The sequence below is a fragment of the Quercus robur genome, chromosome 4 (assembly GCF_932294415.1).
Source record: "Quercus robur chromosome 4, dhQueRobu3.1, whole genome shotgun sequence".
Taxonomy (NCBI): domain Eukaryota; kingdom Viridiplantae; phylum Streptophyta; class Magnoliopsida; order Fagales; family Fagaceae; genus Quercus; species Quercus robur.
In genome coordinates, this window is record NC_065537.1 from 9,418,565 (window position 1) to 9,427,732 (window position 9,168).

Genomic DNA, 9,168 nt, shown 5'->3' on the forward strand with positions numbered 1-9,168 from the left:
TAGTGCTATGATATGTTTATAATTTATATTGATGGTTAATATAAAATACATTTCATATTATGTTTTATGCAAATGTTATATCACCAATATAAACATATTAATAAATATTTTTATGCATATGTTTATGCATTTCACCCCATTGTCTCCCTTTGTAAAAATCATAAAGAGATTGAATGGTAAAATTTAAGTTTCTTCCATGCATAACATGGAAAATTTTTAAATGAAATATTTGTTTTGATTTTTTGTATCGAACCATTGAAACATTTGCAGAAATAGTTCACTTTGCTTATGTTATTATTAAGATGATGAGTTGAAATATGTAAGGAGTTATGGAACTCAATCCTTTTGCCCTGTAAGGGTAGATATATTGATGTGAAGTTTATTGGTGCAATTATCACCAATATAAACATCTATAATATATATAAAATAGGAAAGTTTATAAATATTTTTAGTAAAAACCTTCTTTATTTATTTTTTAATGTTTTTAGAAAATTAGAAATAAGGACAATTTTTTTTCACTTTTAAAAGAAACTGAAAATGTGGATTTCATGGTTAGGAGTTAAGAATCCTTTAAATTTTATTAATGTTATATACACTTGATATAAATATTTTATCTATATATATATATAAAACCGAAGCTTTTGAAGCTTCCACAAATTTCCACGTCAGCACAGTATTAAAAAAAATAATAATAAAACAAAAAAATAAAATACCAAAACCAAAAAAAATAAAAAAACAAACAGCTCAGTATTAAAAAAAAAAAAAATTCCCCATTCCCTTTCACGATGCTTTTCACGATGCTCTTTCCCATTCCCTTTCCCACCATCAACCATCGATCATCTACCTTCTTGAGAACACCGACGACGACATCGCAACGTCCTTTCCCATTCCCTTTCACGATGCTCTGGCTTTCCCAATCCTCTGCCTTTCCCATCGCATCCGATATCTCCTTCCTCAGACCACCGATCTGCCTAACACCATCGATCTCCTTCATCAGACCACCGACAACGGCATCGCATCCACCATACCCACCATTGCATCCGATATCTCCTTCCTTAGACCACCGATTTGCCTAAGACCATCGACCTCACCCATATCCACTTCGCTCAGCTTCCACTCTTCCTCAGACCAGAAACGGAGCCCCATTTGCCGTGGGTCTCATCCAGCCCAGCACAGCCCCATTTGCAATGGGCTGGGTCGGTTGTATGTCGATCGGCAATACAACCGACCCAGCCCGTCGAGACCGGCCCAAAGGTATTACCATCATTAGAACTCTATAACTATATATATAAACCTTTCACGATGGTTTTTTTATTTTTTTCACGGCTGCTCAATTTCTAGGTTTATTGCTATTGCCTTTCTCTTCATTCTTTTCCTCCATTCAAATCAGAGTTAAAGGTATGGTATTTCTTTGCCTCTGTGATAACCCCAGCCTATTTTTAGTGTGGATTTGTTAACTTTTTTTTGAATTTTACTTATATGTTTCTGTGTCTGGAAACTGAGCTATTGGCAACCTGACTACAAGCAGTCAAAATTTCACACATAGTAGTTTGATTTTGAATAAAAAAAATAAAAATGTTTAAGCCAAACATAGAGTCATTTGAATAAAAATAAAAAAGAAAGAAAGTAAAGAATCCAAGCACAGTCATTTGATTTGTTTTTAAGGGATCAATTAACGGTTAAAGGTTTTGAAGAAATAGACTTGACATGAATCTCGCAACATCGTTCCTTTTCGTTCTTTTGGTTTTTGAATGATTTTGTTTGACTTTGAATGATGGGTTGACATCTAAATTTGTTGTGAAAATGTTATGAAATTTTGTTGTGGACGTAGAAGAACTCCTTGGTGTTTTAGCATAATGCTATATGTTGTAGTGTTCTGTTCACAAATTTGGATTTTTTTTTTTTCTATTTGTAAGTAATAATTATGGTCTTTCAATATGGTGCAATGGATTTTTTCTGTTTAGTGGAAACTGAGCGAGGTGGAGTTATCAGCTTGCTTCCTGATAATCTTAGCGAAATTGGTGTGGAGTACGTTGAGGTTAGTTATTCATTACATTGTTCACTGAATTATGTCTTTCTTTTTTTTTCTTTTTTTTTTTTCCTTTTTCTTTACAGATATGGGGCAGGTTTTTAATATTTGGTTGCTGTATATATATGTTTCTTTTCATAGATATAATTTAATTTTTTGTAACATTTTCTTCTTTGGTATATTTTGTTGTTAGAAGTATGGCTTTGATTATGTGTGGTTTATATGTAAAATTTGTATATTGACGTCTTGAATTGAGGTTGATTTTGGGTATATCTAGCCTTTTTTGTTTGATAGCAATGCCACTAAGCCACAAGAATGCAATACAACAAAGCTAAGAAATCAATTTTTTAGAGGGGGTTGGAAAAATCAATTGATTTTGGCATGATCAAGCGAAGGGAGGTTCCACTAAAAAATTAACTCCATGAGCTATTTTTATATTGCAGTGGATAGATTAACTCCAGTTAACTTTAGAACTTTAGATTATATTGCAGTGGACACCTCTAAGCTTTATTTCATTTTTCTGTATTTACTGAGCATAATAAAAATATACCAAGGTTTATGACTAAAACATAATGGGAAATAGAAAGCACATATAGCACTGATTCTTTTCTTTTCCTTCATTTTTTTTATTTTATATATTCACACAAATACACTAAGGTATACTATGTCCTAAAGCAAGGTGTGTAATTCATCAAAGTATACTGCTAATACAGAACAACAATTTTATGCAATGCATAAGGGTATAAATGCCAAAAGCAGAGTATAGAAAAGCAGTAACCTCATCATTCTCATGTGAGTATGACCATCTGATACTCCTTTTCTTCAACTGTGGTCCGAATCCTGCAAATAGGGCCAATTGCCAAAATATGTCAGGCCACGTCAATGGATTTAAGTGCCGCTGCCAGTTGCGTATGTCAAAGCCCCATGCATAAGCCTAATACAGAAATGAAATCAAAAATGATTCTGCAACAAACAGAGAAAAGTAGTATGGCAACCAAATAAACTAATTCAAGTGTGCATAAAGCAAAGGTTACCCCTTTAACAATCTGTGGATGTCCACCTCCAGGATTAGCAGCACTATTTTGATTAACTACTAATCCTGTAGATGGTGTCCTAGCAACATCTTCTATATCTTTTATTATCAACTTAAGAAGAGCAACATGTATCTCGCCCAACAACCTTGAATCCTGGGATAAAAATGGTATGAATACCAACCAAAAAGCAGTTGCACAACATTTAATGAGTGGGAAATTTGAAAGCAAAGACCTATGAATGACTCACATAGTCATGAAAAGCTTGAACAAACTCATCAAGAGTAAACGGCCATAACTTGAGAACATCAGCAAAAGTAATCAAAAATCTCCACACCTGAAAAGATACCAATTTTTTCCAAATGATTTGAAAATATATATCTGCGTTTTTTTTTATGCTGGGATTTGACTTTGGTTTGGGATATATTATATATATGAAAAGAATGGGCAGCAATGCAGTGTATATATATGTTTCTTCTCATAGATATAATTTAATTTTCTGTAACATTTTCTTCTTTGGTATATTTTGTTGTTAGAAGTATGGCTTTGATTATGTGTGGTTATATGTAAAATTTGTATATTGACGTCTTGAATTGAGGTTGATTTTGGGTATATCTAGCCTTTTTTGTTTATGTCCACAGCTATCAAAATTGTGAAAGCATCTTGGCAGTAATATCATAGCACTTTTGGACTCTCTATTACGAAATAAGATAAGTTGTCACAACCTTTCTCATGGTTCTCAAAAAAAAAAAAAAGGTAAATAGTGAAAGGGGAGAGATTGAAAAGAAAATGAGATCCCTTCAGTGAATGACAGCATTATTGACAAACTTCAGTGAGCAGAAAGAGAAACGAATTTTATTCTTTCACTCTCCATGCATTATGTACTACTCTTATTAGATCATGCTCTTATTTTTCCCACTATTCCACTTGGGTTTTGCCCTGTTTATGGGTTGAAAATATATATCTGCGTTTTTTGTGATGCTGGGATTTGACTTTGGTTTGGGATATATTATATATATGAAAAGAATGGACAGCAATGCAGTGTATTGGTGTGTAAAATTGTTGTGCCCAATATATTGGACAATATGGAGATGCTGTAAATGGCACATTTGAGGTTGATGACCCCCCCTCCCCCCCCCCTACTGTTTTCCCAATTAGGTAATAGTTAATATAGGATGAACTTGTGGAAACATTGTTAATGTGTTTTTTTTTTTTTTTTTTTTTTTTTTTTTTTTTTTTTTTTTTTTCAGCTCACATAGTGAATGATGGGACCCATGTGAAAATTGATACATTTTAGAAACATGGATTAGTAAAAAGGAAATAAGTTGAACCAGGGGAAACATTATGAAAAATGTATCTTGGTCAAGATAATTATGTCTCTAAATTATTGAGCAGAGAAAAATCATTTCAATGTATAACAATTAAAAAGATATTCATCACTTACTGTTGGGGGATTCATTCCCTCCCTTTACATTTTTCTTTGTTGAGAGAGATTTTTCTTTTCTTTTTTTTAAATCCGTTTCAAGAGCATGGTTTTTGGGGTCCTTTGGTTTTCAAAATGTGACAAACATTTACTCAAGTGTCATTATTTTTAGCATCTATATCTACCATAGCAAAGTTGGATTATTTACCTCTGTATTGTACATGTCCACAAGATACTATGCTCTCTAATCTAGACCTCTCACTGTTACAATAATCATTCCATTGAAACTTCAATGTAATTTTTTTCCTAATGAATCCTGTGCATTTTAGGAGAGTATAACTTATCGTCAACAAGTGGAACAAGAGTTTATATTGATTTGGACATTCCTGAGACTGCTGAATTCAAAGATCAGTAAGTGCTTTGTTTTGGACTCACATTTTTAATATATTTACAGTCTCTACAATACTATGTCTAATATCTTTATGTAATATAATAGGCTGGTGAAAAATAACCAACCAATAGTACAAATGCCCAAGCAATTCAAACCACAAGTAACAATTGAAGAAGAGATGAACATCAACAGAAGAACCATAAGTGTAATAAAAAAAATTATGTGGGACTCTGATAATGAGGTAAGAAAAATATATACCTTCAACAATAACATTGTGTCCTTAACATTGCTTTATGTATTATAGACTTGCTTTTACAAAATTTAACTATAAAATTATAAATTGATTGATATTAAATTCAATTTCTAGGAAACGATCTTTACCTGTCAAGGAAAGATTATAAACATTGACATAGATCATTCTGGTTGGTACTTTATCTCTTGCGAAGTATGTCGTAGAAAGGTAAAATCAAGAGATAAATTTTTATGGTGTCACAATTGCAACAAAAAGGCATGCTTCCCAATCCCAAGGTACACAAAAATGAAAATGTTTACTTTTTACATTAAAATACACAACAAATAATATGATATTAACATTATATATGTCATTTCTTTTATCAGGTATAGAATTCAATTAAAGGTTGAAGATAGCTCAGGAATGGCCACATTCATTTTATTTGATTCAGAAGCAGAAAAATTACTCAACATATCAGCCAAAGACTTTTTGAATAAATCTTTAGAGGTGAGAATGTCGAAGATAAAATTACTATTTAATATTTACTAAACTTTACTTGACTGTACAATTTGAAAAATGTTACTTTTGTTAGGAGCCCGATGAAGTCATCCTTCCTGTGCAAATAGAAAATCTGAAAGGAAAACAATTTGTTTTCCAAATACAACTAAATGACTATAATCTCAACTATGGATGGGAATTCTACACTATCAAGAAACTTTTTGACTCTTTTGAAGAAACTGACAAAGCAATTCAGCTTGATAAAATGACAGAAGTAAGTATTCTTTAATTTAGAGAAATTACAAATATGATATTTAAGATGAATATGTTGTAATACATTTCTCAACCTGTTCTATTGCCAGGTTTACATCAGTGATTCTTCAAATGAATGTAGCAACAACTTATCAATTGAAGAAGATGGTGATTGTACAAAATTTCAAAAACTTGATGTTCAAACAAATGTGCAACTCACACCAACATCTGTACTTCAGGAAAACAAAAGGGCATATTCAGGGACTACTACAAAGCAACAAAGGAAGAAGATACAAAAAACACTTTAAAGTTGTCTTTCAATCTCTAAGATTTTCTATGCACAATTTGGTTTTAATGAATTTGTGATTTTAATACTAAAGACGTATTGGAACAAAGGAAATTTTTTTTGCTTTTATGCACAATTTGGTTTTAAATTGAAACAAAGAGGAATTAAACTCTTATATTTAGTTATTTGAGGATTTTTTTTTTACTATAGCGTTAATTGTTTGTCTATATACATCTAATTTCTAAATATTGTAGTGTTCAATATTGTTTGAATTGTAACTTATCATGTATAAATAATTTATTTTGAATTTTAAGTAATTAATATTTGCATTGGTATGTTGTTGAGATTCAATAGTTGTGTCTTTAAAATCAAGAGGAACTGAAAAACAATATCTAAACTTCAACGTTTTTTAAATATAATGAATGCATTGAATATTTAATAGAAGGCAGGAAATAAATGAAATTAAAAAATAAGAACGTCCTACTAGAGAATTGATGTTCAATTCCAATAGCTAATGTCAAATCATTTGGAAAAAATTGGTAGCTTTCCCGTGCATCGCACGGGTTAGCGACTAGTTAAATGTATGAAAATAACATACATATATGTGTGTGTGTCTATATATATATATATATATATAACAGTCGTAGAATCACATAAACTTTGAAGATATGATGTTGAAAAATTGAATGATTTGCAACATCATAGGGGTTGAACTGAAAAACAGTCGAATGATATTGAGTCCAATGAAGGATCAAATCAATATTTCCAAAACCAGGTGGGATTGCACTCTAGCAATGACCTGACCCAAAACAAATCCCATTAAGGATATTTTCAAGGCTTATGCAAGTTGATATGCATCCTAAGACATATGTCTTTCCCAATGAGAAGATTGAATCATTAAAAAACCCAATGGTATCACAACCTACGGCTATCAATTTGTTCTTTTTAAAGGGCATACGAAACGTAGAAGATATCAACTTAGACGATATGCTACTCACTAACGCCGAATTACAGGTGATTGCAATAGGTATAGACACTGTTAATCCTCAAGGAAATGCTAAGAATAGCATTGCAACCCAAAAATAGTTTGACTCCCAAATGTGTAATTGCATGCAAGGAGAAATAATTCATCAAGGAAAAACCCTCACTTGTTCCAAATGGATAAGGAATTTGTAAGGGTCCACAGTGGTTCATGTAGCTCAAATGTGATATTTCTATTCTGGCTTGTTGACGAAATTGTTAACTCATGTTTAGTAAAAATTGTTAAATTATGTTTAACAAACAGTGTCAAATTATGTTTAACAAGAATTGTTAAATTATGTTTTAAAAAAATTGTTAAATTAACAAAATTGTTAAATTATTATTAACAAAAATTGTTATATAGTAAAATTCGTCAAACAAAATTTTATCCATAGGCCTTTTGGCATATGGGTTTTATTGATGGGAGTAATGCCCATTCAAGATAATGTATCTCTTAATTACAATCCCTTGTTTCAAGGGAAGACCCTTTGATTCTAATCACGTCACCTTTATACATACATTTACTTATTTTTATGTTTAGGGGGATATGTGTTTTTATTTATTTATGGCTGCATCTAATAATTTATTTAGGTTGCCTACATACCCTTGCCAGGGATCAAGCCAATTCGTAGTTCTTAATTTTGAGGTTTTAGATTTAAAATCCTCAATTATAATTTTGTCCAATTTAAATGATGGACATTTAAGTCAAACACTTGGTGTTTAATTAAGCATTGACTTAATTTTGTTTTAGGTGAGATGATTGATTTTAATCTCAAGGCTAAGTCAAGGACCATGTTTTTGAGGAAATTGAACCAATGATTCTCTTTTTGAGAAGTTGAATGTCCAAGCAAATTTCCCTTTCTTTCATTTTCTTTTTTGTAGGAATTTTGATTAAAAAAATGATATTTTAATTGAGTTTCCCAAATTTAATTAAGGGAAAGAAAACGCTTTTGAAGCAATTTTATTTTTATGAACATGTTTTAAAAATTGGGAATTGGAAAATTTCCTCAAATTAATTTTATGGTCATTTTATTTTGGGAATTAAAAACTCCAATTGTGGTTAAGGAATTAAGAATCCCAAAGAATTAGTCATATCAAAATTTGAAGAGGTTAGAAAGCCCACTCTATTTAAACTAATTTTGGGAGTCAAGGACTCCACTGAACCATATCATTTTAAATTGGTGAAGTCAAGAACTCCATTAAAATTTGGCTAAGTCAAGGACTCTAATATTTAAATTGGTGGAGTCAAGGACTCCATTGAATTAATACATAAGGTAGAGTCAAGGACTCTAAAATTTGAATTGGTGGAGTCAAGGACTCCATTGATATTTGGTAGAGTCAAGGACTCTAAAATTCAAATTGGTGGAGTCAAGGACTTCATTGATATTTGGTTTGGTAGAGTCAAGGAATCTGGTTGTAAGAAAACATTGGATCAATCCCATGTTGGAAGATGTCTCCAAGGTACTTTGGTCCTTTTTAGGTGACACAGAAAGTTGGATCTGATTCTTACAAATTAGATTTACCTCTGTAATACCCAAAAAAAAAAAAAAAAAGATTAAAGGAAGGTTATTTAAGTAAATTTGTTTATGGGGTCAATTTTATAATTAATATTTCTAAGGGGTTTTTAGAAAATAAGGTTAAAACCCTAGCTATATAAGCTTATTATGTCAACGTATATGCAAAGATATTTTAAGAGTGTAGACTACTCAAATTACTCCAATAGAAAATGTTTGACTGCACAATTGAGGTAAGAACTTAAGAATTTCTTTCTTGTCAAATCTAAGTTTTATTTAGAATTAGAGTATTTTTCTATGTGGGTATTTTGGCTAGTAGTGAAACTATTTAATTATTCAAGAGTTTTAATGATGCAAATGAAGAAAAGTTTGGATTTATTTTCAATAAACTAGACGCTGTTTTATGTTCAATTTAATCTTATCTATGCCTTTTGTTACGTTGAAAGGAGATAGAATCTACAGAATTTTAGGCTTGGTGGGACAAGTTTCTGC

At 31.3% G+C, this 9,168-nt stretch overlaps 1 protein-coding gene across 3 annotated transcripts; it reads left to right on the forward strand.

Annotated features, from left to right (window-relative positions):
* The first annotated feature begins 670 nt into the window (after positions 1–670).
* On the forward strand, positions 671–6,477 carry LOC126720529 (replication protein A 70 kDa DNA-binding subunit B-like). Of its 3 annotated transcripts, XM_050423036.1 has the most exons (8): positions 674–1,254; positions 1,965–2,038; positions 4,813–4,894; positions 4,980–5,115; positions 5,242–5,402; positions 5,493–5,613; positions 5,699–5,878; positions 5,967–6,477. In XM_050423036.1, exons 4-8 carry the CDS (start codon positions 5,011–5,013, stop codon positions 6,162–6,164), a joined length of 765 nt encoding a protein of 254 aa, XP_050278993.1. In that variant the 5' UTR covers positions 674–1,254; positions 1,965–2,038; positions 4,813–4,894; positions 4,980–5,010; the 3' UTR covers positions 6,165–6,477. The 3 variants fall into 3 exon arrangements, with proteins under 3 accessions (XP_050278994.1, XP_050278993.1, XP_050278992.1); XM_050423035.1 differs by lacking the exons at positions 674–1,254; positions 1,965–2,038 and having other exon boundaries at positions 4,276–4,894; XM_050423037.1 differs by lacking the exons at positions 4,813–4,894; positions 4,980–5,115; positions 5,242–5,402; positions 5,493–5,613 and having other exon boundaries at positions 671–1,254.
* Positions 6,478–9,168: the final 2,691 nt, after the last annotated feature.